This window comes from Festucalex cinctus, chromosome 9 (assembly GCF_051991245.1).
Source record: "Festucalex cinctus isolate MCC-2025b chromosome 9, RoL_Fcin_1.0, whole genome shotgun sequence".
Taxonomy (NCBI): Eukaryota; Metazoa; Chordata; class Actinopteri; order Syngnathiformes; family Syngnathidae; genus Festucalex; species Festucalex cinctus.
The window spans coordinates 7157603-7185600 of record NC_135419.1 but is presented as its reverse complement, the minus strand read 5'-3'; the positions used below and the strand labels follow the sequence as shown (position 1 = coordinate 7185600).

Here is a 27998-nt window from a genome sequence, read left to right as displayed (position 1 = left end):
ATTTTTTGAACAGTTCATAACTATTTTTGGGCTAACACTCTTTAATATTCTATGCAATTCCAATTTATTTATTTTTAACATTAGACGGAAGCACCATTAATTAATTATTTAGTTTAATTAGAAACAAGAAGTATTTCAGCACAGCCTAGTTTTTGTTGAAAATTACCAAATGTCACCACTGTAAATCCTGCTTTTTACGCCTACAGAGGAGACAGCTTTGTGATCCCGCTCACCTCCCAAGGCAACCACTGTATGTTTTTCTTTCAAAGGGACGACTCGAAATCTTAAGTAGACCTGTAGATTTAACAGTTTACTCCCACACGTTAATTGATTGGGTACTTGTGTTACATTCTCATGGGAGATTAAATGGTACACCATTCGCACCAGAACAGAAGAAAATAAAGTTCTAAACAAAACATTTGCACATTTAGCATGCTATAAATTCCAAACATTGCAAGCAACTTTCACACTCTCATTTCTTGCTGGACTTACTGTAGGTTGGATGACATTGAGATACATTTCTAAACTCTAGAGTAATTAATGAGCCCAGTGTGCGTGGATTGGGAGGTGCTGATGAACAAGGGATGAGAAGAAGAAGCAGGGGTGCAAATGAGAAAGCTGTGTTTAATTAGACCCATACAGAGTACGGTCTGTCCTGTGGGACTGGTCAGTCCTATACATGAAGTCTTCCACACACTAGTTAGCATTAACAAAAGGAGACAAGATAATGTGCTAGAAATGAAAAGAGTGCATATATGTTGAGTGTGGAGGACTGTTGATAATTATGCACACCTAGGAATGAGGAATTTCAAACTGAAATGACCTTTTTATACTCAAATTTGAGTCATAAATTAATCAAGCATGAAATTTAAACATTCAAACTTTTTTTTTTTTTTTTTTTTTTTAAGTGAGTGCATCTTCGGCATAAACTTTACACAAGGTCACTCTAATGCAGTTGATAAACACACAGTTCCAGGTGGTTAACTTGGTGTAAAAGCCTGTATGACTTGATTCTTAATATGTGGCACAAATGGAGCTGAACATCCATCTGGCAGACAGAGGGAGGTGTGTCTGAGGCTCGGGGACCATCACCTTCAGAATCAATGTGTCATGGAGCGTTTTGTAAAGGTGTGACTGTGAAGCAAAGCTGCAATACAGACAGTGTTTATCTCTTTCCCAGCGGCGTGACTCGCATTCATCAAAATTCGATCTCACTCCCATTTTCGACTGCGCAGTGCTACTATCTGTTCGACAACTGTACTGTGGGTCTATTTTTATTTTTTTTGTTTTACCTGTAGACTATTGCTACACCTCATTTAAAACTTGATGCCGTCTGGACACAATATTACATTAGGAACACTTGCTTAATCTAATAATGACAATAAATGCGGTTTTCACAAAGACACTGACACATTTTGATTGACTTATCGCTATAGAACCGCAATACTGTATATCATACTGAGAGGCATTATTACCACTACATTTGAAACAAAAATCAATTAAAGGGATAAAAGCAAGGAAGAAGTAGTGAAAGTGTGAAATCTTTCTTTCCAGCTCAGCACTGACCTGACTTGTTTTGAGCTGATGCAATGGATTGGCATCACAGTCCATCACCAGAGGAATACTGTGACCACCCTGCGTAACTGATAACACATACACTCACACGCAAACATTGCACATTCCTTGTGACTCATACACACACGGAGAAGTTTGTGAGCACTTGCCCTTTGGATATGAAAGTAGAGTACAGCAGGGCAAATCGTACTGCAAGGAGGGAAAGCAGCGTGAAACAAATCCCCACAGGAGGGGGCAGAGGGCAGTTACCGTGGCAACACGGCCTCTGGTGACGGCTGTCTGACTGATCAGTGGGCGGACAGTTAAATACCCTGGGTGATTCCTTAAGGATGTCATTGGAAATATTTTACATGACTACACAAATTCATCCAAACAATTCAAAACCGAGAGAAAATATTTTTTTTCCCCAAGAAATTAGTTGAGGTATGCACCTCAAGAAACTACTAACTAGAAATATACTGCAATAATTTTACTTCCAGAATAAGTTTTTCATATAAAGTTAATTCCCAAATGAGTCAAATCTGGCCCAAATGTTGACTAATAGTAACTTTTATGTTGTTAAAGTGATATATAAATAAAAATGAGTTCAATTGAATTATTGAATGTCAATAGCTGGCTGGAAATTGGGCCAGTCAGAGTTCGTAAAGTTAAGCGTGGTACACATACTGATTTTAAACATCTTGGCTTGTTTAAAAAAATAAATAACACCAACTGTGTGCTTACTGCTGAAAAACAAAACACTAAAACACTCTTGAATAAAGTAGGTCAACTGAAAGCAATACTTAAGTTCTTTAAAAAAAAATAATAATAGTGGTCGTTAAAGTTAAACTCACCTTGTAGAATAAAACTTGAGAAAAAGCCTTAAAGTATCTGATATTTAATGTATTGATTGAGGTAAGTAATTTTCTCACTTTAAAGGTACTTAAAGAACCTGTAGGCTGATACATATAAAATAAAAGGGAGTCATTATTGTTTTGATTCTCTTTTGATTTATTCAAAACTGTTTTTGTATTTAATTTACTTCACTGGTGTAAAATGCTACTAATGAGCTAAGATTGCTGGCACGTGTCAGCCTAGCCATCTTCACATGAACCTTATTCCTAAACAAGCTCACTCTCAAAGGCATTTAATCATAAATAAATTTAACCTACCAAGTTGAATGGGGAGCCGTTGAAGCCAATGCACTGTACGTCATTTACTCCATCCACTTCATCTTTGAGAATCTCTACTCCAATGTGCGAAGAAAACTCCTGTAAATTACCGTCGGTGTGAATAAAATGAAAAATGCTGATTCATACACCAACAGTACATATAGCTTAACTTGCTACATTTCGTCTAGCGCATCAATGTTATGCTTAATGTAGACTAACTTGTAGTGTAGCTCAATACATTTTCCAGAAGGCTTGCCCAACACTGGTGGAAGAGGTGTGTCTAAAAATAGTGACAGTCTGCAAGTAAATGTGTCATGTAACATTAACAAAGGAAATACTGCATAAACAGTAGCTACAGTACATTGCTACGCAATGACATAAATATTGACTTAAATGCACATGCAGTCCTTTAAAATAAACTCCATAACAGCCCGCAGTTTGTCTCACTGCAGAAAAAAATTGTTATACAGGAAAAACTGTAACTACTTGAAACTACAATACATCAGTACACTACAAGACTGCAAGACTGCAAAATTATCCCCACAGACAAACTCAAACAAGTACATAATAATAGATTTCGTTAGTAGTGACCTTACCCTAATGGATGGATTTGTGTATCCCAATGTTTCTAGGAAATAAGTTGTTAGGGGCTTAATGCTCTTGATATATCAAGAAAAAAAAACTGTATAGGCAAACCGCTCATTGGTGAGGGACCAAACATCGCCCAATTTTAAATAACATTTGATGAAAAATAAAACTGTACCGTTTATGTTTTGCTTGGAAGCCTCCAGAGTAACAGAAGATGGTGTGGATGTGGAAAATGTGTCAAAAAAATAAATACATCAGGAAATCTTACTGAAATTAATTTGGGATTGACACTTTAAATGGTGTCTGCTGAGTCCCATTTAACACGAGTTTGAATGTGACTGTTAATTCTGAACATAGCCACATCCAAGTTATTAGAGGGTGTGATCACTTGTGCAATCTCATGTCAGATTATTTTACCTCCCCCCTCAAAAAGTTTATTTTTTCCCAACTGAGTTTTACATGTTATACAGTATGTCACATAACAGTGGAAAAAAAAAAAAAAGTTTTTAAATTATGCAGCATGGTCTATTTTGGTGATATCACAAAAAACAGACATTTGAACAGGGGCTGTAGACTTTTTACATCATCCGTACTTTGGTCTCTGTTGTTTGTTCTCAAAATGTAATCTGAGGTCTGACCACACAGGATACCAACCACAGATAAAATCCTCATGTTTCAGCCTCTCTCCATTTCCTCTTCTGGGTTGTCTTTGTGTCTGTCATACAAGCACGGTGACGTTAGGCCTTGCAGATAACTGATTGCTAATTTGCTGCCACTGAGACACACCAAACACACCAGGAAGCTTGTGAGTGCTTGACACGTTGCGTAAGCAGATGTACAATGCGGCCATCACCAATGAATCATCAATTTAAGATGACACACCCACCCTAATGTCATTCTTCTGTGTCTCACTCTGATAAAAGCCCATCAAAACAATCTTAGGAGCATCACGTGGCACATGACTTGAAAACAAAGTGTACGCCAAAGGAAGTATTGATGTCAGCACGTTCTTATCTCCGCATGCTCGAAACGAGCACTTTACAAAGAGATCCACAGTATATCTAAATGACTGTTTAAATCCTCTTTCGAGAAGCAAATGGAAATTCTCCTTCTGAACCCAGTTACCACCAGCAGCATCACAGACAGAATGCCATTCAAAGTCGAGAGCGATATTTCGGAGTTTGCATTCCTTGCCGTTAGATCTAATTGAATGCTCAATTGTCCATTGTGAATGAAGTATTACAACAACAACTGGGAATTACAATCACACAGCTCATATGAGCGTTTTCCTGAAGCGTTTGGTTCACGACCATTCTTGCATTTCATGGCAAAGCACCACGGCTGCAGCGGTAGAAAAAATAAAAAAAATAAAATTAAAATAAAAAGCCAGAGAGCAGCCCTGTCTTGACGAGCTGTCAAATTCAGGATTACTAAAGCTGTGTTGTTAAAACCCACAGCAGCACTGTTCCACTTGCTGCTCTGCCATCAGCTGTTTGTGCACCCTGTCAGAAAGATGGAGAGGGAAAGCGTGCAAGAGAGATGGATAAGACGCAGTCCTTGCAAGAGGCCAAATGGGCTGGAAACACAAGAGGAGAATGGATGGAGTGAAAAGGCAGAGCGTTGCGAGGAGGAAGCGGCTGGAAAGTGAAGTGACAGTCGAAGAGTGGAAAGGGGGCGGCCGATAAGAAGGATGGCTGATTACTAGCATGTTATCAGCCCTGATAGATGGAGTCGCGCTGGTAATAGCAACACCTGAGCGACCTCCGACTGCTTCAGAGAAAGGAGCATTTCAACACTGCCCTCTGTAGGTCAAAATGAGTTATTGGTACTACTAGGAAAAAAAACAAAAAAACGACAGCCACTAATGATTTACTGCTCTCTAGTGGACAATGTCCACTCCTGCAAATCTACTGAGAGTAAACTTCTTTATTTACATAAACAGGTTGCAATCATGGGTATTATGCACTTATCATTTTAATTGAATTAGAACTGTCTGCAAATGAGCTGGCAACTTCATTTGAGTACCACCGGTTCATATTAAGGCCTTATTAGTTTTCCACTGGTTGCTCATAATTAAATTCATTATGACTGGTGAGAGCAGTGTGCACGTCTTCTGTCTGAAGATGAGGATTAATTGTGTGATTGTTGAAGAGAATTGATCACCCAAAAAAAAAACAACTACAACAAAACGCCACAAAATTGTTTTGTGTTTTGGATATAAGGGACAACCTCACAAAATTGGTAAACACATACTTTAGTGAAGAGACAATACCACAAAGTGAACTTAGGTAATGCTGGCGTCAGGCTGAAATATATACTTATTCTCTTAGGGACATAAATCAAACTTAAAAAACAAAACAAAACCATAACTTTAAGAGGTCAGAAAAAAACTATGAGTCAAATGGTACATAGAGCTTTTATAAAGCAACATAATAGCCCTTTTCAACCAGCGTTTGATTTAAAAAATAAAATAAAAATGTTTATCTCTCTGGAGAATAACAAGTACCCACTCCACAATGTCACATTTCAATACAGAACCCTAATTGGATTTTCTTGCTCAGAGGGTCTTCAGCGAGACATGGCAACCTTTCTGAATGTGTCAAATCATTATTTGCACAACAATGTTGCAAGCTGTATAATACTTTTGTGTTTTTTTAATCAAGCACAACAGTGTGGCAGCTTCCAGCCAAATTGACAGAAGAGCTCCGAGATGGCATTTAGCGTGACAAGTGATCATTAAGCTTACTAGCAAAAGGTCATCCTTCAAATGTAGCATTTATTGACAGCTACGCCGAATTACTCTGAGGTGACGTCACTAAAGTAAAGGGACATGCGGTGAGTTGTGAAAACAGTGCTTTGATATGAAATAACTGCGCGGATATCAGAAATGATTGTCAGTGTCTTTGCCCGTATCACTGGTCGTCGCAGCTTCCGTCTTGGAGCTCTGTGAAAAGAAATACATGCAACATATATACATTGTTGACATATAACTTCTTGTAAGTATTAAAAACATGTTCAAAATATTTTCTCATCTAATGTGCAATTTTTGTAAATGTGGTCATCAAACAATACAGTTCAGTCATCTACCAATCTGATATTCATTCTTACACATCATGCTCAGTATAAGCATTTTATTTCACAATTCCTTATTTTATAGAACAGCCCAGCAAGAGATTATTTATTTATTCAGAGGGTGGTTTGTACATGGAGAGCAAGCAGCATTTTATATCTGTCTTTTGGCCATATTTTTACGAGTGTGATAAGATGTGATATTCAAAATCCTCCAGGTGGATTTCAGAGTACATTACAGTAAGACATTAATGTTGCATTACTAACTTTTGCGTTCCTCGACGATTTTCTGGGAGCGATCACGTAGTTCTGCCGCCTCATAGTGAAGGTGAACAGAACACTGTATTTCAAATTAGTATGCAAATAATGTTTTTCTCTGACTTTCCTGAATAGCCAATGCAACCAATTAATTATATTATAATTTTTTGTAATAATAAAGGGACACTTTAAATAAACTGTTTAAAATTATTTCACATAACAGTTTCAAAACATTTTCTAGGTTGCAACGTAATGAGAATAGTCATTGTTGAGTTTTCAACAAACTAAAAGTTATTTCTTACAACCCTAACATCCATCAAACTTGTAAGTTTTAGCAGATCCTCTGTGCAGTAGAACAAAATAGCCTCTCAGAGCTGCTGTTTGGATGTGAACTGCCTCCCACCTTCATTAATGTTTTGCTTGAGGATGCGCCAACCGTTCTCAATAGGGGTGAGCTCAGTGGAGGGTGGGGGGTCACGTCATGAGTTTCTCAGCCAATAGTGCAGAGGCGTTCCTCGCAGCATGAGATTGTTCACTGATGAGTGCCGTGTATTTGTAACCATGGATGGTCCAGGTGGATGGGGTAGTGAATGGTTGTTGGGCCAGAATCATGGGGAGAGAGCTGATCACCCCCTTTAGGTTTTCTGAAGGTGTGAAAATGACCTCTGGAAACTATGTGGAGTTTCTCACTGACCACACACAAAAAAAAATAAACATGTTCTCCACAATAAAATCATCTTTAAAACATGACAATGCAACATATCATGCTGCGAGGAAAAAAGGGCAGTAATTCATGGTGAGGCCCCCATCCGACCCTGACCTCAACCCTATTGAGAACCTTTAGAGGAGATTTACTGAATGAGGGTGGGAGGCAGTTCACGTCCAAACAGCAGCTCTGAAAGGCTATTCTGACATCCTGCATAGAAATTCAAGAAGAACGTTTCGAAAAACTGGATACAAGCAAAGTGAAGCTGCTATCAGATATGTGTTCCAATGTTAAAATGTCACATGACCTTTTTGACTTTTAAGTTGTTTTTTTTAAAATTGGAATTAGGGGTCATTACTATGTTTAATCACATGAATTCAATAGTTAACTCATGAATAATTACAAATTTTATATCAGTTCTAAATGTACAATAAAATGTCTAATAACATGTTTTTTTTCTAAGTTTCATATACTCTAAACATAAAAGTGCAAAAAATGTTAAACTAATAGAAATATGGCTGAACATTTGTCATTGATCCAGTAATTTCATAATAATTCATAAAATTGAGTTAAAATTAAAAATATGTCTCTCTTAAAAATAAAATAATAAAAAATAATTAAATAAATAAAAAAAATAAATAAAAAAATATGAATTGTACTGTAAAAAAATGTGTTTGATATTGATTTGTGTTGAGGTCATTTTTGTGCCACTAGATGGCATAATTGCATTTGTAAAACAATGACAGCTCCGTGTATTTTTATTTTCATATTAAGAGCTATCCTATCTAATCTTTAACATAAAGTAACTTGTGAAATTCTGCACATTTTAAAAATTGTAAAATACAGCTTGACCCCAGTCTCCACAAACATATGCATTATTATTATTACTGCTAAATTTTGACATGGATGTGTCTGCTGCGTTGCGACTGGAATACCCCCAGTACAGGCTTTCCAAGTAAGGGGAGATCATTAACTCAATTACTCCCAAAAACGTATTTATACGTTTTTTAGGTTTTTGTTTGCTAGAGTTTTTGTATGAAGGCTTTGATGCAGTTTCTGACCTGAAGTGGTCGCTTAAAGCGATGGTAGTTATTACCAAGTATTTTCAACAGGTTTGTGAATAATGATGAAACTTAGCTAATTCTAACGCTAATTCTAACGCTAATTCTAACAGATAAAAAAAAAAATAGTGTTCTTTTTTTCCTGATGAAAGAAGAGACATTTTTCTATTGGTAGTTAATCACGTGTTAAAACAAATTCGTGGCATTAGAGAAACTAATTAACTCAAAATAAACACACTAATTTTAACACCCCTTTGAAGTAGCTTCAGACTTCAATAAATGTGACCTCCACATGCAGAAACCGTTACTTTGTCTACCTTGGACTTGAAGAGGAGGCCGATGACGCCTTTGGAGCGTCTGTCTGCTGTTCGGTCCGATGTGATGCACAGGGACACGGACTTGCTGTCTCTCCTGGCTCGGGTGGTCTCCAGCTCCTCCATCCCTCCCGCCACCGCCAGAGATAAACCTAAAGTATGAGAGCAACCAACCACGTTGCGTGAAATACTACTTTACGTTCCTAAATGAACTAGTTAAGTGTGTGCTGTTGTGTAGTTTACCTGTGATGGTAGGCAAGGACCTGGAATTGGTGTCTCTCAGTGACACACTCCCATTATTTGGCTCAGACAAGTTGGTTTCGCTACGGAACTCTTGCTTCTTTGACAGCTTCGGGGGGGGGTGACAAGAGATCATCATGACAGACCTACACTGAAGCCCAGAACTCAAACAATGACAACCGACGCTGACCCGTTTGCAGTCCAGAGTGTTTGTCTGCTCTTTCTCCTCCGTGATGAAGATCATGCTACTCCTCTTCCTCTTCTTCTTACTCTTCCTCAATTTCACCTCAGAGTCGCCCACGGTCACAACGTCGTCCTCTTGCGTGCTGATGCTGCCGCTGGAGCGTGGCAGCGTGTTGCTTAAGAATGCTTCAGAGGGGAAGTCCCTGAAAAAAAGGAAATGGAAGATTTGGGGTCTGATTTACTAAAATCCCAAAAAGAGGGCCTGTAAAATGCGTTCATGCTAATAATTTGTGCATGCTGTACTCACAATGGCAACAGGTGTAAAATATCTTTATTTAAATGAGGGTGCAAAATAATATTTGAAGTGATGGAACTGGAAGTGTTAGTGGATGATCACTTGGAGAAATGTACAAAATTAATTGTGTGGCTAGTTTACTTCAATTCCCACACTTTTTTTGGGGGGTAAATCAGTCACTTACAGTTTACTTTGAATTGTCAGTCTTGTATTGATTTTTATCTTTTTTTGGGGGGGGGGATTGTGATACTTTACTACCTGTCAACAGAAAGTTTGGTTGGCGTTGCACATTCAGAGCCTTGCAGCGAGGAAATGGAGATGATGGACTGACGAACGGGTCGCAGCATGGAGCAAGGTCGAGCAGAATTTCTGTCATCCAAGTCCAACTGGAGGGACAAATAGTGAAGCAGATTTACGTAATATCCATCCACCCAACCTTCCATTTTCTTTTTTATTTATCTCCTGTCTGTGAAGACCATAATGTCACAATGGCACTTCAATAGCAGATCTGAGAGACTAGTAATCAAGGAACATTGGTTTAAGTCACCACATGAGTAAACAGTGCAACCTAAAAAAAAAAAAAAAAAAAAAAATAAAAAAAAATAAGAGTCATAGGGAGTTGAGCCATGCGTGGAGGTACAGAATCATCCAGTGAAAAAAATGGCAATATTTATGTTTCTGAATTTCCCTCATGTTTGGAGTTCTTACCAACTCTCTCACACCATATTCCTTCTCTACTTTCTTTTTCAGCTCTTTGAAACATTCCTCCATGCGCTCGTGAAATGGACGCAGGTCATCGGTGACTCTCTTCCCATGGAGCGCAATACCTCCACCCAGTAATGGGATCTTTAAACACAAAAGATTCAAAAGTTCACTACATTAAAAATGTCATGAATTTAGAGGGCAGGGTAGCAAATGAAATTAAATCTGGGCTGGAGCCTTCAAAATCTCTTAGGGTTCTTTCTTGATCTAATTAGGGGTAATAAAGAGAAAACCAATCATGTAGATTTAAAGAGACAACAACTGTAAAACGAATTTAAAAAATTGCTTTAACTTGTTTGATGAGCTGAAATGTAATTTTGTTAGGTACCTGCCATGCAATGAGGTCTTTAAGACGCAGGAGTTTCCCTTTGTCGTCAGGGTGCTGCTGAGTGTACTCTTCTGTAAAGAAAGCCTGATAGCAAACACACTTATTGGATTGGTTGCCATTACATTATAATAAGTATATATTGTCACAACTCTATTCAAAGGTACGGAATTTGTGAAAAATAGACCAATTAAATCACTCTAAACATCACCAATGTGGCTATAACCTAAAAATTCAACTGAAGAAAAAAAATAGCACCCATCTCTAAAATACTTAATTTTATTCATTGAGTTGTACAGGTTTAGCAAAATGGTGAAAAAAAGGGTTTAAAAATGATTTATCTTGGTCTCAGGGGTGCTCAGACTTTTTTGTATCCACTGTATATAATGTAGAAGCTGTGTTGAATCAACAGGAATTTTGTATTATAAACCATCAGTAAATGTTTGGCCTTATGACAACGACTAACTCATTAAAATGGACATGTTATGAAAATGAACTTTTTAATTGCTTGTATGCAAATAATTGTGTCTCGAGAGTGCCTGCCTTCCCATCAAGTGTGAAATTAAACAACCAAGTAAATATTTTTGTTATCTTCCCTTTTCTGAAAATGTGTCCGTGAGCGAGCCACTCAGCACTTCACTCTGACATGAAATGGGCCTAATTTACATAATTATGGTTGCCCTCACACAGTTCCTCACCCATGATTGGGCAGCTTAGATCTACATCTGCCATTGTCAAGCTTTTACCAGAGTCTAGAACCGGTGGGGTGCGTTAATTAGTGGTGATTTCATGCACGTGACAATCATTTGCAGTCTGGATGTGTATCCCATTTAAGGCCTAAATCAGCAGTGCAACGTTTCACTTAATCACCTTTTCATATTTGGCAAAGCCACCCATGACTGCCGGATCCACGATGCCATTGAGCAGCATGGAGAGAGGGTTGATGGGAAGGCTCCAGTCCGCTTGGTACTGGTTGATCATGGCCAGAATCTTCTCATTGGTGGACTCCATGGTTTCAATGGCATTCTCCAAAGGGGACAAGGTCGTCTGAAGATGGATTGGAACATGGATTAGAGGGATGGAGGATGTAAAAGACAGATAATAAAAGGGAGTGGGGCGTAATGTGAGAATGTATGGTTTTGTGGAATAAAAAGGCAAAAAAAAAAAATGTCTATCAATCCTTACATGTTTCATATCAGTAGCCTCGAACCAGCGCAGGATACCCGGCAATTTGTACAGAGTGGTGAAGGTTGTACGCTCGATCCACATCGACTTTAAGACAAGAACAATTATATGCGATTTGTGAGGGCAGTTAATTTAACAACAATCACACAACAGTGCAGCTGTTACATGCATAGTGTAATGAGATCAAACCTAGAAACAGATTTTTATATACTCCGCTGTTGTAGCACTCGCTAATTTTTCTTTTATTGTTTACATTTTAAAGTTCACCTCAAGTTACTTCATTGCCTCATAGAGGGAATAGTTAATGTTGAACCTGTAATTTCCCATTTTGAGCGGGACCTTGAACGCCTCAGTGACATTTATTTACAAAACACAATTTAATAATAATAATAATAATAATAATATTAAACATCACTGAGGTGTTCAAGGTCCCACTCAAAATGGGAAATTACAGTGTTCAACATAAACTTTTTTCCCTATGAGGCAATGAAATAACTTGAGGTGAACTTTACAATGTAACCAATAAAAGAAAAAAATAGAGTGCTGCATAAATAATCCCAAATAAGGGGTGGGCCCCTTTAAAAAAAAAAAAAATAGTGGAGCCTTGAATTAACTTGACTTGCTACTACAACAATAATGCAACTCTGTTTTGATTGACACTCTTAGACAAATATTCATTTGACAATATTTTTTTAGTGGTTCTATTACAGTTTTGTAAAACCTGTTTTCCTAATATTTTTTTTGTATTATATTTTTACTTTTTTAACTGTATATAAAAATTGCAAAACTTAATGCTCCTTTGCAGTTTTAATCAAAATATAATTTTTATAACAAGGGTCATCAACCTTTTTAATACACAGCTTAACAAACTGGTTCAACTTCAATAATGTTATTGTTAATAATTAAAAATATTCATATTTGTAAAGCCACCGATCATGTTATTGATTTTTCGCAATAATTAAGAAACACAAAAAGTATCATATGCAACACAATTTACATAAATCTCTATTAGTTTACATTTTTGTTTTGTTTTTTGTTTTTTAAGAACAGTCCCGCGGGCGACTTGGTGCCTGCAGGTACGACGTTGCGTTGATGACCCCTGCTTTACAGCCTCAGGCACTATTTGGAATAAACCAAATACATCAGATATGGGAAAGTTGTGCAGGTTTACCTAATGTTGTGATCACTAATTGTACTGAACTGATTTTAATATTACATGGACTGGGCCCATTTCACACTGATGATCATGACATTCACCCCTCCATGGCCATAAAAGTCTACTCACAGCAAACTCATTGTTTGGGTCCACAGGTCCTTTCCTCACAGGTCTGGAATAATGAAAACGCTGCACGTAGTTGGACTTGTAGAAGCTAGAAGGAGTCAAACAAAGGTCAGTGTCATTGAAATTCTAAACTCTTTTGCAGTGTTGGCTCAGTGCACACGTTCCCCTCTTCAAACAGCACTGACTTGATGATCTGGTCCGGGACTGGTTTATTCTTCAGGCGAGGAGGGATTTCGAGGACAGGCTGAACGGTGAAACACTGGATATCTGTTGCCCATCGCTGAGAATTTAAACACTGGCATGATGAAAAATATAGTATGCAACTGCTACAATTCAATGCCACTTCAGTCATATAAGTTGACATTTGAAAAGCAGTAATTTTACCACTCTCATTTTTATTTCAAATTTAATGGAAAAAAAAAAAAGATACTTGTTCTGTATTTTTTGGTGATTTTTTTTGTTTTTGTTTTTATATATATATAGTAGTCTTGGTCTTGTTCCAGTCTCTAACCTCAAAAAGTCTCAGTCACAATATTCTCTAGTCTCGATAAAGCCTTTATGTCGGTTGGTGTGGTCTTGACTACACAAACTGTTACATTTCAAGTGTTAAAAAACAGCTTGAGAGCAAACTATTAAACTCAAACTCTCTTGGACACTTGACTGTCTGGGAATTGTCATAAAACGCAGCCTCTCCCTGACTCCATGGGAGCCGTGCAGCATAATTTTGCCTCAAGATTAAAAGTCTGTTTTTTTTTTCAATAATGAGTGAAATAGTTTTGAGTAATCCTGTTTTTTTTTTATTTTTATTTTTTAAAAGGGAATAGCTTGTCAAGCTAAAAGAAGCCCGTCAACCACAAAGGTAAGTTTGGTAGATATTAATTTCCACCTATTACATTTCTTAACCATCACATTATTTTCTTTATTACATCACTCCTGGCTCTAAGAACTTTTTTTAAATACTTTTAAAGTGCTAAAAGGATTTTTGTCTGATTGGGGAGAGATTGAGAAGAGTGCAGAATTAGATGTGCATGGCTGACTTTTTTTTTTATTATATATATATATATATATATATATATAAATTTGTGTTTTGGGGGGGATTTACCTCTCTATTAAGCCATACAAACCCCACACAGTTTTTATTTTTAATCTTAAAAAACCTAAACTAGAAACGAATTTTTACGTTTTTACGAATGTCGCAAATTAGTCACAAATGAAAATAAGCGATAGAGTGAATCCGCAATAACTGAACCGCTAAGTAGAGAGGGAACACGGTATCCTGGAGTTACATAGTTGTTATGTTGACGCGAGGATTCTGCCCGACAGCGGCAAAGTAAGATTGCATTAATAATCAATGTGCCAAATATTTATGTCCATTCATTAATTCTGCTGCAAGGATACACTGGAGGGAAGAGTTGCGGATGTCGTCCCCAGGCATGGTGGTGGTATTGAGTCGCACGGCGCTGGGGAATTGGCTCATCAGTTGGGTTTGGAAGTCCTCTCTGCGCTCATATTCCTTACCTCGATGAATGAACACTTTGTTCTGTTGGATAACAAGCTGCTGTAAAAATTGGTATAACGTATTTGCTCTGCATTTCTTTTCCCGACCACGTTAATTTGAGGCTTTAGCTTTTTTTTTTTTACATTCTATCCTGCTCCCACAAAAACTGAAATTGATTTTTTTTTTTTTTTTTTTTGGGCACAGCAGATTAACCAATCTATTCAAAATTGGAATTGTAAAAAGTTAAGTACTCTCAGGCACCATTTCTACTTTCTAAAGCTCCTCTTTGTATGATTGAGTTTCTTTTATAGTCCAATCTGTATATAAAAATCGATCTGATGCATTGACCTGGAATACTTGACAGCTGTTTTTTACTGTACAAATAAAGTTGACCAGTGTTAGTACACAGCACGAACACACACCCTGAGGAATGGAGGGTAGCCTTGCCCATAGTAGCCCACTGCAAAATAGTCTGGTTTGGGTCTCAGGATCTTCATAATGTTCTCGTAGAACTTTGCTTGCTTCTCCTGCAGGAAGAGAAAGATAAATGCCTCCTTCATTGAGTCCATGGACACAGTTTGCATGGGCAGTTATTTTTTTTTAATTTTTTTATTTTTATTTTTATAATCTGCTCGGAAAGCTGGACTCAGCAGAATGCACGGAATTAGAAGTGTAAAACCTTCCAAGGTCATTTCTACAACCAAATAAATTCTGCATGAACTGAGAGAGCAACTGCAGGACTCATGTAAGCCGGTGAGAGTTGATTCCAATGTTCCGAATAACTAAAGTCTAAAAAATGGAGGAGAGATATAAAAGTATTTGCCTGAAGGCAAATTAAATAAGAGCATGAAGGGCATTAAATGAATAATGGGGGTAAGGGTATGAAATTGCTCTATAATGACAACAAATACGTATGGTAATATTGAAACTGCATTTCGCAATTTTTTTTAATTGTGGGAATGCGAATGCTGAAGCATTCACACATATGTTATTGTGATTTTTATTCTCCACACTTTTTTTTCCATGTAACAACTCCCACATAATACTTCTGATTTACACTGTTCAAATTTCAACTTGCTTCAAAATTTCACATCTTCCGGGGTATATATTGTCTGATTCCGCATTATGTCACAATTTAACATTAAATATAAACTTTTCCCCCATTAATTTTCAATGGAATAGACAACGAACTATTTCTAAGTGTCACTTTCCACGCCCACTTCCATACATATGACTTATCATCATTACCAGGGGTTTGATACTGCTCGTTGGCACAGTTGGTAAAGTGCATCGTCCACTAACCAGGACGTCATCATTTCATAATTTATCTTTCAATTTACTTCATAAGCATTCCACATGCATTCAAATCTTAGCATTCAGCTATTAGCATTCAGCGTTCAGCATTCCCACGCAATTTCTCCAGAAATTGCACTTAGTCTAGTTGTATTTGCAATTGTATAAAGTGCAAAAGACATTTTAATCTTTAATTCATGACTTATCAGCACTCCATCATTTGTTGCACTGCAAAATGACACATTACCAGTCTCCTGCTGAGTAGTTCGTAGTCAAAGATCTCATTCTCGTATTGATCAGCAAGTTCCTTGCACAGAATGATGGCCTCTTCCCACATCTAAACACACACACGCACACGCGCGCGCGACAGAAGATATAAAAAAAAGACAGCAGTGTCCTTCATTACACCATCTGCTGACAAACAGCCACCAGCTGGCCTCCAGGTCATTCATTTTATGGAAATCTCTGTGACAAATGAAGGGACTCAATCACTGTTTGAGAGAACATAAAGGACTCAGTGGAGACAGAAAATGAAAGTGTCACCAACACATGAAAAAGTGGCTATAAAATGTCTCATCATTATATTGCAACTTTTTACATAATAACATTTCAACTGGAGGCAAAGACCAATTTCCCAACTTATTGATTTGAGAGAATAGAAGAACATTTATGAACATAGCCACTTTAAAGAAACTTTATCTTGCAGATGTGTTCGGAGATAATACAGACCTTGCCCATGTCAAAGTAGTCGATGATGGTGTCAGAGAGCGTCTCTTTGAGCTGCCGTTGGGTTTGGGAGCCACAGAACTCAAAGTGGCTACACAAGTCATCTGACCACTGGAGGGGGGAAGAAAATACAGACGGAAGAACATTATGTATGAAAATGGAGGTTGTAAATTACATTTTCTAGTTTTTTTTTTTTTTTTTTTTTTTAATGAGAGATATGTTGCAGGCAATGACGCCACTATTTTTTTGGACAGAGTACTTTATCACTATGCTATTGTCAAATCGATAATCAGATTAAAATTACTTATCCTAGACTAGTGCCTGTAAATTACTGTGGTGGCGAGGAAGAGTCGAGGCACTTCAATTTACTCAAGCAGAAGACTTTAATGAGCAGTCAGCGCAAAGGCACACTTGCAACTTACTCTGTCGATAAGTCGTTTAGTAACACAAACTTGCAACACAATTACAACCAAACAATTTGCACGGCCTAACTTTCGAGACAATCAACTCTCAACCACAGCTTTAACAATAACAAAGCATTGTACATTCAGAGAGAATATAAATAGAATAGAAAGTCTTTAATGTCAAAACAATGAAAGTGAACTAATAAAAACATATAAGACAAATAAAAATAATAATGACACACATACTCCTGGCAGGATCAATATTATCAGGGCTCTATGGTGTCTCATATTGATGATACCCGTGACCACAGCTTTGAGAAAGGAGCAGCCAATGGGAGCGGCTCGCTTTCCGTCTGCTGAGCGGGGATAGAGACAGCAAGGGAAACAGAGATTTTGTCTACTGCGAATCTGTTGTTTTGATGAAGAAATTGTCTCAGCGAATGTTAATTTTCCATCCCTATTGAAGTACTGGATCATTGTTCAACGGATTCAAATTAAAAGCCGAGTTGACTCGCTGAACATCAGGGATGGCAAACCACAGAGTTGGCTGGAGGAGCGATTTCCTCGTCTTAAAAAGTAACAATTTTTGATGAAATTTTGTCCTTTAAAAGTCCGTACCTGCATCGATATAGGCCTACCCATTATACACCAGCCCGGCATGATATTATTTTTTCTGCCTGATGGCATCCAAGTAGCTTGAAAGAAATAGACAACATAAGCGTGCACCCATCTAATGTGTTGATGTGTATATGGAACATTGTTAAGGAGGCAAAGTCAAATAATTTCACATATTGAATGTAACTAATAAAGTCACTTTTAATCAAGCTCATGTACTTTTTAAATCAAATGATCAACAAAGTAAGTAAGTTACCTTGTAAAATCTGTAATAAGATTACTTTCCCAAGGTAATTGTGGCCATAAAAATGGAGAGCGGGCCGCAAATAGCCCCCAGGGCCACAGTTTGGACACACTCGCATTGTGTTTCTAATTAAATATAGGACTGATAGACAAAAGAGTTTTCTTCTAAAGACATAAAAGAAAGCCCACTACTGCACTTTTTATTCTTTTTAGATATATATATTTTTTTTTTTTTGCTGTGCAACAGTCCGTAAGAAGTCAGTGCTTTAGAACCGGTGGGTCAAAGGAAAGCTGCAGATGCAAAAGTATGGAAATTGGGACTGGTCAGAGATGCGGGTCTGCTACTAGAATCCCAACACATACTCTACCTGGCCGGCATGTGAGTGACTTCTTTGTGTTTAATATATGCAAAATAAAAATTCAAAGTTTTCCACCGTGCATTCGCACTTCCTTCTCATAAAGTCTCCAGCTGCCCAAAATAAGGCTCAAGAGGTCACGCGCCTGTGCATGCATGTGCATAGCCATCCATCCAATCACTATAGCCATGCAGCTTTAGTGGCCAATGTCGTGCCATAAACTAACCTCTGCGTTTTATCATTTAGAGGCCAGGCTATGTAACAATCCGTGCCTGTAATAACGGTCTCACTGCAGACATGTGATTAGCGAGCAAGACGGGCAATAAATGTCACTGACTCAATTCCACTTTATGTGCTCACGTGTCAGCTACCTTGAGCAGGCGTGAGTGCAGCAGCAGCGTGTACGCCGCCTCGGTGTAGTTCTCGCCTTCCAGGTGAAGGTCCCGCAACTTGTAAAGATACCTGAAACACACAAACACCAACACGCACACGCATACAAGAAGAGGTCAGGCGCAAACAATGTGAGTCATGTATCATTCCACTAGATGACACTGTTGGACAACCTGATGTATTCATCACATGTCATTTTCAGCAATTTCTGGTCCCTAGCCAATTGCAGGGAAAAAAATTTCATTAGCTACACATACAAGAGATTTAAATAAATAAATAAATAAATAAATAAAATGCCTTAACAATTGCCGTTGTTAATGTATATTATACATAAAAAAAAAAATCTAAATACCATCTCTTTGATTTAATAGAAAGCAGGCCAAGCAGATGGTATACAATGATGCGGATAATCCACTCGGGAGTGGGGCTCACATTCACAAATACACACTGATTGGCTCTACTGCATAAACGGTCAGCAGAAATGCACAATGGGACTTGACAAAATGCATAATCTCCTTCTTGTGCTATGAATCCAGACTTCCACTTCCCACCCATCAGGCGCTTCTTTCTCCGACCGCTCTCCCTCAGTCAGACCAAGTGCTGATCCAGTGGATTGTGACATTAATTCAGCAGGACATGTATAATCCCTTGTGAGATTATGGAGCCTCACACACTTGTTCACGCACGCGCGCACCCACACAGAAGCGAAATGCACAACATGTCGGAAGCGGCATGGAAATACCTGATATACATCCCTTCGCGATTGACGTCCTTGTAGAAGTTCTGCATATGCAAGACAATAATGGTCAGTGATAATATGCAGCACGTCATCATATACATTTTCTAAACTGTATTCACATTTGCTTGTGTGTGGGTCCATATGGTGCGTACTGCATGATCACTTGATGTGACACACAAGCTCTCGGGTTACTAATGTTCAATGATTTAAACACAAAACAGGAGGCTAGTGATGCAACACTTTAGCAATATGAACCGTCAGATGTGGTAACTCACAATGTGGAGTCACCAGCCTCTTCATTAGGTACACCTGCACAATTCAGTACAGAATTGTATTTACAAATATGCCATATGGTGGTTGCTTGTAGTGATGAAGAAATAAATAAGTTGTTATACTGAGAGACCCACTCATGGTGCAGATTAATTTACTACATAAGTGCAAACTACAACCATTTAAAAAAAACATATATATATATATATTGTATTTTATTGTATTGCTACACTAGATTCATTTTACATTAAATTTCTCTTTTGATTGTTCCGTTTTAGGAAGGCCTTTGCTGAAGCTAAATAATAGCATTTCCGTAAATAAATAAATACATAAATAAATAAATAGTTTATATGAGGGGTGCCCGCTTGTAGTTATGACTTCTGTCAGATAGTTCAAGTTTCCAAAAAAAAATAAAAAAATAAAAATCTTGGACAATCTGAATATATTTATTGGAGAAGATAATTTAAAATGTTGGTACTGATTTTATCAATGGTCATAGACATTGACACACATGATTTGCTTTTGTGGGCCACGTAAACTTTTGTGCCAGGCCAGATCTGGCCCCGGGGCCTCGAGTTTGACACCTGTGGTTTACGTGGTGTTTTGGGGATCAGTCCTCTAGCTTTTAAGTTGAGCTGCATTTAAAGACTTTGGAGGTTAGTCCTCCTTTTGTGTGCACCAGTAGCACAGCTGCAGATGATGCTCCTGCTATCATGCTTTACAAATACTAGGCTATGTAGTGTTCTTAGGTTTCAAAGCACCACCTTGACTCCGACAAAAAATACATCTTGTGGCCAAAGTGCTCAATCTCTGTCTTGTTGGAGCTAAAAAAAAAAAAAAAAAAAATGTCCAGCGGGCATTTGGCTTGTCCGTGTGGGCTGCTGCAAATTACAGCCGAGCTTGAAGCTGTTGGTTTCGAAAGACAAACTACTAGCTCAACGCAATCATGATCGCTAACAAGTTAATATGGCTTAGCCTTGCCAAGTTAAAATACAGTCAAACACCTTAAGCAACACTTAGTCAAAGAGTTAAGTGAAAGTATGCAAACCCTGTATTTAACCCTGCATACATTTGAGAAACGTTAAATATTTGCACTCAAATCTTGTTAAAGTTAAGGAACATTGATGGGCTGTAAAACTGTTTAATTTGCATGACATTGACTCTAAATGTCATTTGTCGCATTTTGAGATCTCAAAAACGTTCAGTGAAAGAACATTTCCGTTTGATCCCACGACCTCTGTTGAAAAACAGCAAAACTTCCCCTGTTGTTATTAAACATGTTTATCTTTGGAAAAGGAAGACCTTTTAATGCACCTCTTGTTTTGGCTCATTAGATTCTGCAAGTGTATCCAATAACAAGTGAGTGTAAACACGCAGTCACTGAGGGGCAAAAGCTACTCTACTGTGAGTTTTTCCACTATTTTCTCTTCCTCGCAAAGGTCAGACATACCATCGATGCGGAATAGTATCAGTGCGCTGGCTTCCCGCTGGAGAATGCCCATCTACATGAAGGTCATGTGCTCCATGGTGCCTCATAGCCAAGTGAGTCAACTTCTCATTACGTGATGATGCACCAAAGCGGCAGCTTTTGCAGGTGAGCACCCGGGGAGATAACAAGACCACTAGCCTAACATGAGGATACTTTTTAGCTGCGCATGTGAGTTTGTGGTCATATTAGTGTGCAACTGCATCTGTATGCAGCAGTGGAATGTGATTGTGTGTGTACTTTAGAAATTAAGTCAGCCCAAGGGATGGCGATAAGAATTCACTCATAGGGATGAGTAAATGAACAAAGGGAATAGCTAACAGGCTCCTTCAGTAGATACCACTAGCTTTTGCAAACAGCATCCATTTTTCTGGCAAAAAATGGAGTATACTGTAATAAAAAAAAAAAAAAAAAATCTCACTGAATGTTAAAAATTGGCAAATACATTTAAAACGGAAAGAAATGCAAGACACGGAGAAATGCAACTACTATAATACTCACTGGCACATGTTCTTTATCCTCTGTGAAGAACAACTAATATTACGGTCTTATTCCATTTTCAGTATATGTCTGAATGGCTGTATTATACTGCCCCCAGGTGGCCAAGGCGAGCACAACAGGAGTTGCACAATGTCCAAAGAATTGAAGGTAAAAATATCACAAAACCTGTTACATTAGTTACATTGTATTCATGTAAATTTGTACACAATTTAAAGGGAAAGACCATTTGAGATGCAATTGTTTTGAGTTATGATTGTGGTCATAGAACAAATTACACTTATGTATTAGAATATGTCACAGTGCCAATAGGAAAGGGACACCGTACTATCATGTATACTACAACATGTCTAAGGTTTGACATAACTTTTGGGACGCCCTGAGCACAACAGGCACGTTTTCCCAAGCCGTACCAACCTGTCAAATTGTTGAAGACCACAGCACCGGAAGGCTGCAACAACCCTGCCAGCAAACATTTGAAGAAAGGGACTTACGAGGAGGTTGACGGTGCAGCTCATGCGATTGTTGCGGCTGTCATCCCTCATCACGGTGCGGTAGTCGAGCAGACGGGTGAGGAGTCCCTTCACCAAGGCAACAAAGTGTTGCACTTGAGGTCTCAAAGTGGGCTTCTCTGCAGCACAGTCCAGCAGTCTGGCAAGAGAGTGGCCAACAATGGTGGCCATGCGGCCACACAAAATATATGTTTGGAGGGCAAAAAAAGTGACACCCAAAAGATAAAGTGATACACTTAAAAAAAAAAAAAAAAAAAGTACATACATATGGACAAAAGTATTGGGACCTTGCTATTGCACCAATAAGGAAGTGAACACTGAAGAAAATGGGAAGACTTGCTCCAATATCGGTAACTGTTATCGGTGACTACGTAAAAGTTGAGTCTTGGTATCGGTCTGGAAAAAAAAAAAAGTGGTATAACATCCCAAAATATAAGCAATTATGTTGAAATTTTGGAAGGTCAAAGTTGGAAGCATACAATTGTACAAAATGCTTTGGAAGAATAAAAAGTCAACCCCTGAGTCATTATTTAATAGATTAAGAGGTGAATCACAATACTTTTGTCCATTTTTTTTTTTCTTGCGGCCTACATGGTTTCCAGTAGTTGCATGTATCGCTCATCTCCGCCTCCACCCTCCACTTCATGGTCCAATCTGAGAATAATCTCGTTCTCAAACTGCAGAAGGCGACATTTGAATGGGTGCAGCAAGACAAAAGGATGATTAAAAAAAAAAAAAAAAAAAAAAAAAAGACAAGAGGAGGAAGAGGAGGAGTCGATAGGGGAATTAATTATGCAAGTAGAATGAAGGTATCTGTTTTACTTTTATGCATGGTGTCAAAGAAAATCGATGGTACGGTGCAGCGCATGTGCATGCACCCGAAGGCATTTGTACGTGTCATTTTTATGTGCACTTGATTAAAGACACAGTGGTGTGCAATGTGCATGTACCTTGTTGAAATTCCCCGAGTGGCCATATTCGCAAGTGATCATGTCAAAGAAAATAGGAATGGTGGCTCGCCGCAACTCCTCTTCTGGGATCAAAGTCATCTCCAGGATAGGACCCACCATGCCCGGTATGAAGCAGATCTTATGGCTGCCTGGAGGAAGTGTAAAGTAGCGCAAGTAAGGTTAATTTTCAGCCCAGATGGATAGATGTATCAACTACTACAGTCTACCACCTTTACATGCTCTCATCAATCAAATTCAAAACTGAACGAATTGTAATTACTAAGTAAAGTAGCACAACCAATCCACACATATATTTTCTGTTAGACCAGGAGTGACTAAACTATGGCCTCGAGGCCATCTGTGGCTCGCCCTCCATTTTTCAGTGGTTGTGGCCTATTCCAAAAATGACATTTCACAGAGCTATTAAATAAATAAAGTTTGGACATGGTTAGAATGAGAAGGGAAGGTGCTGAAAAAATAGGTAGCACCACGAATAATAAATTTGTTTATCTAGTGTACGTACTTTGTTTCTAGATATGCAAAAACACAAATAAATGATTTGTACAATTATTTAGAACTACAATAATAAAAATTTTCTTCAAACCACCGTGGTAAATAAGGATCATTCAACTTAAAAAAAAAAAAAAAAAAATATTCCACTTTATGCGTTGTGTCAAGGTCCAATTTATGAACAGTTACTTGAACTTCAAGTAACAGTTATAAGAATGGTCATTTGTTTGCTCTTGTTTTGCATTCTGAATGTAGAGATGAAATTCCGCTTCTGTTCAGTGAATGTTGAATGAGTGAGTGTTGAATCTAGTCAAGTGGTGTACCGGTTTGTTGACTACACAAAAATCTCGAAAAAAAAAATCCTTAACTTTTCATCATTATGGAGCAGTTTATCAAATTAACTTGAAAACTAAATAAAACTGCTTGTTTGATTGATTAGTGTTTAAAGACAAAAAATAAATAAAGTGTCTCTGCAGCCTTCCGTTGTTCATTATGTGGCCCTGAAATGGGGGGGGACACACCCCTGTCCCTGTCTAAAAGACTTTAGTTTTGTCTGGCATTCACCAGTCATTAGTTAGAAGATACTCATTTTCTCCAGACAGACAGAGAGACATATACAGGAATGCAAGATAGATCAACTCAATACTCAAAAAATGTCCATCGGTGTGAATGTAAGTATGTTTAGGATTTCAACTGAGATGGACATGTGACATTAATGACGGGCAAGCGCTGTAGAAAACAGTTGGATGGATGGTGACTATATTGTTTAATATATGATATGATATGACAGGACACAACATACAGCAAGGCACTGTTCAGTGTGATATATCGAATTATATTGTTTCATGTGATACTATTCTATAATATACTACTTGATATATAGTCCTGTACCATTTGATATGATATACTATTGTATAATGTCATTGTACTGTATGATACATGATAATGAATGATGTTGTATTTTATTGCTTGATATGTCATATTATACAGTATGTGCTGCAACTTAATGATGTGTAGAACTTTCTTACCCAGTTTGAACCAAATGTCTCGAATCGCAAAGCCAATGAGTCGTCTCATATCTCCATATCTGAAATAAAGAGCCAGTCAACCGATGCAATCCCAAAACTCATTTTCCACCATTAAAGAAAATGAACATCCCGCTGGGAAAAGTAACGCTGCACTAATCTGCCTTAACATGAACCTAATTGAATTATCTATCCACACGCCATCCAGATCTGGTGTGGGAGTGTATAAACAGTGATGCAGATCCTGAAATAGATGTGTTTCATTAGAGCCGAGGGAGAAGGTGTGCGAGTGATGTGGCCTTTCTCTCACTTGGCGAGAATCTTGTTTCTCTTTGTTGGCGAGAAATGTTGCAGCTGCAGAGATTCCTGAGTAATGAATGCAACCGCCAGGTGGAAGTAGTTATTCCACAACTAGATGGGAAGACATAGGACATATGATGCACATTGACGTAACAAACAAATCCAGTAATTACTTGCTTTTGCACAGCTATACTCACCTGTACTTCAAAATCATCATTGTTGAGGAACTTTTTATTCATAGTGTCAGCATAAGTATTGATGGCTCTCAGGAACACCCTAAATCATGACAAATATAGCAGCATAATTAATCTGCACTAGCTTGTCTGCCACCAGGATTGATTACTCCATAAAGAAGTAGCTGTAAGACCTGCTGTAGCCTGTAGCTTTTTTAACTACTCCTTGCCATTTGAAAAGGTTTACAATTAAAAAAAAAAAAAAAAAAAAAGCCTGCTCACATATGCATACCTGTTCTGCACCATGATCATGGCCATCCAGTCTGAGGGGTACACATGCTTCCCAATCCGGTCTTTAAAAAGTAAGAAGGATTCCATCAGAAAGTCCTGGAATGAAGAGAACACGTTTTCTTAATTGGAAATGTACTCAATTATTGTATGCAAATGCATGACACTTACCACTAGATCTGAGGTTTTTGTGAAGGTTTCTATGTATGTAGAGTAATGACGGTCATCCATTTGACAGAGGATAGCTGTCATGCAGACCACCGCCAGGGACTATTCAGATTGTTTTTATGTGGAGGGGACAAAGAGAGCGAGAGAGAGCGAGAGAGAGAGAGAGAGAGAGAGAGAGAGAGAGAGAGTTGTGGTTACCTATCAGTTGTGCGCAGCTGCTCCTCAAATGAATGCGACACATCAAACAACCGCAACAAAAAAGGTTGATCCGCAAAAAAGACAAATTGTGGCTTTTTCGTACCGCAATTTTCTCTAGAATAATATACAAATGTCGGTGTCATATAGTTTAGCTACACACACATTCATTTTGTTGATCTGAATAAAGGTTCATATTGGTCGTTGCATGAGCCCTGAGCAACTGTGATGTCATTTTGAGTTGACAGCAAGTGGTAAAATGGCCGCCTGCTGAAATGGATAAAAACGGTGGGATTTTACTTCATAACTCGTATTCCACAAATATAATATTAATCAGAATGTCATGTTTAGACTAGTTAGGTCACATATAACATATTATTGTCAATAAATGATTAAGATTGGCTCCCCCTTTAAGTCTGCTTTTACACTCCAGGTCAAAAATAACACAAATTGGGTCAAACAGTCTGCGATTGGCTGGCAACCAGTCCAAAGTGTACCCTGCCTACTGCCCAAAGCCAGCTGAGATAGGCTCCAGCACCCCCCGCGACCATTGTGAGGAATAAGCGGTCAAGAAAATGGATGGATGGATGGATGGATGGATGGGTCAAACAGTGGGCAGACCAACTTTCTGGGTTATTTACTTTGCCCAAAAAGTTGGTTCAAGTGAATAACCCACAAAACAACCCAAAAACTTCATTTGATTTTTGTTGTTTTAGAGGGAACACGATCAAAACTGTTAGGTTAAAAATAACCCAAATGGGGTCAATAATGGACCGACAGATTTTTGGGTAACATAAATCACCCCATACATAACAAAACTGTTTTGTTGGTTATTCATTTGGTCCATCTTTTTGGGTTATTCATTTAACCCAAAAAGTTTGGAACTTGGGTCAGTCCCTTTTTGACCCCGTTTGGATTACAGTTTACTGAGAAGCTGTGATGTCTCCTCCAACTCTATATCCGTATGTCTGTATTCCACTACCCCCAGAGGGTCAAGGTACATACACAAAGAGGAGACCGGTTTAATTAAAGCAAGTGATCATGATGCAAGAAGTTTAATGCTTAATTACATTGCCTTGAGAAGGCATTTATATTATACACAGTGAACTTAGATGAAAGGATATTCATGGCACATCCATGGCTAAACTTAAAAAATGCTGTTCACAGATATTCTCCATCCAATCTGGCTGAGCTGGAGCTTTTTTTTTTTTGCAAAGAATAGGCAAAAATTTCAGTGGCTGCATGTGCAAAGTTGGTGTTAAAAAAAAGAAAAAAAAGATTCGGAGCTGTAATTGCAATGAAAAGTGGAATACAAATGCACAATATCACACCAAATTTCTCAGATTTGTATTTGCCTAAAACGTGCCTAAAACCATGTATCATTTCCGCTCCACTTCACAAATATGACTTCCAACAAGAGCAGACTACAGAAATGGATGGCAAGACTGAGAACTACCACTATAGGAAACAACAAACTTAAGAAGGGATTAAAGCAGAAACTCATTCATTGAAAAACTTTTCCACAAGCTCAGCCTGCACCGGGGAGGACCTTCACAAGGGCAAAAAGACTGAATATGAGAACAATGCAAAAAACAAACCAGCAATGAACTGGGAGAACACAAACACACGGGGGTATGAATGTAAAAACAGATTGTATGAATACGTGTATGGAAACTTAATATAGACCACAGTGCACTTTCATTCACATTTTCGTGCGTAGCAAAGAAAAACACAGACAATGTTCCCAGTGACCTTGCTACTTGCCTGCTCCCGACCTATCAGGTTATATTAGGAAAACCTTGAACCAGAAAAAGCACAATACATGGGTCAGAGACAGGTCAGTTGACCAGACAGGACAGTAGGAGGACTTTGCAATTTCGGCAGTTAATACAGCAATAACTTATAGCTGAACTGAAGGGAAATGAACTTGCATTTGAATTGCATTGAATACTGGTAAAGTATTTTGCCGTCAAAAAGACACAATTACATGTACTGTACTGTATTCCTGTGGTTGTAGTTTGAAGTGGTGCATAACTGAACTGCATCATACTGAGATGTGTTCTTATGTTAAGTATGAGTATGGCTAGATTTCAAAGTAAAAACAAAACATTGCAAAGGCATACATACAAACATCCACAGAAGCATACAAAGCAGTCAGCTGGTGTGTAGCTGGTCACATGACCCGTTGCCCCACTTTGGTTTACAGTAATTAGTCCGGACCTACATTATGTACAGTAAAATTTCTTAAACAAACTCACAAGTGCACTCCTAGGTGGAGAATGTTTACATTGCTGGGTTACATTATCAACATTGAATATATTATGAAGTGTTGGTATATGTTTGTGTATGCGTGTGTGGTCTTATG

At 38.1% G+C, this 27998-nt stretch overlaps 1 protein-coding gene and 1 long non-coding RNA gene across 4 annotated transcripts in view; one reads left to right on the top strand and one right to left on the bottom strand.

The window, feature by feature from the left end:
* Positions 1 to 5176: 5176 nt before the first annotated feature.
* dock2 (dedicator of cytokinesis 2) overlaps positions 5177 to 27998 on the bottom strand; it is a 101190-nt gene continuing 78368 nt past the window's right edge. The window contains exons 27-51 of the mRNA XM_077531482.1: positions 25442 to 25540; positions 25275 to 25369; positions 25007 to 25085; positions 24820 to 24920; positions 24513 to 24571; positions 22975 to 23123; positions 22616 to 22701; positions 22007 to 22163; positions 19262 to 19302; positions 18501 to 18591; positions 16515 to 16622; positions 16033 to 16122; positions 14915 to 15019; positions 14393 to 14534; positions 13180 to 13261; positions 12998 to 13082; positions 11713 to 11799; positions 11398 to 11574; positions 10531 to 10614; positions 10149 to 10286; positions 9699 to 9826; positions 9153 to 9348; positions 8966 to 9071; positions 8726 to 8874; positions 5177 to 6258 (exon numbers count right to left, since the gene is read on the bottom strand). Coding sequence (XP_077387608.1) covers positions 6196 to 6258; positions 8726 to 8874; positions 8966 to 9071; positions 9153 to 9348; positions 9699 to 9826; positions 10149 to 10286; positions 10531 to 10614; positions 11398 to 11574; positions 11713 to 11799; positions 12998 to 13082; positions 13180 to 13261; positions 14393 to 14534; positions 14915 to 15019; positions 16033 to 16122; positions 16515 to 16622; positions 18501 to 18591; positions 19262 to 19302; positions 22007 to 22163; positions 22616 to 22701; positions 22975 to 23123; positions 24513 to 24571; positions 24820 to 24920; positions 25007 to 25085; positions 25275 to 25369; positions 25442 to 25540 — 2697 coding nt within the window. The 3' untranslated portion in view covers positions 5177 to 6195. The remainder of the gene's footprint in view (positions 6259 to 8725; positions 8875 to 8965; positions 9072 to 9152; positions 9349 to 9698; positions 9827 to 10148; positions 10287 to 10530; positions 10615 to 11397; positions 11575 to 11712; positions 11800 to 12997; positions 13083 to 13179; positions 13262 to 14392; positions 14535 to 14914; positions 15020 to 16032; positions 16123 to 16514; positions 16623 to 18500; positions 18592 to 19261; positions 19303 to 22006; positions 22164 to 22615; positions 22702 to 22974; positions 23124 to 24512; positions 24572 to 24819; positions 24921 to 25006; positions 25086 to 25274; positions 25370 to 25441; positions 25541 to 27998) is intronic.
* LOC144025462 (uncharacterized) lies at positions 19229 to 22270 on the top strand. 3 transcript variants are annotated; one of them, XR_013284872.1, is made up of 4 exons: positions 19238 to 19324; positions 20863 to 20887; positions 20968 to 21070; positions 21613 to 22270. It is a non-coding gene; the product is annotated as an uncharacterized LOC144025462 (long non-coding RNA). The 3 variants fall into 3 exon arrangements; XR_013284873.1 differs by having other exon boundaries at positions 20968 to 21122; XR_013284874.1 differs by lacking the exon at positions 20863 to 20887 and having other exon boundaries at positions 19229 to 19324; positions 20968 to 21122.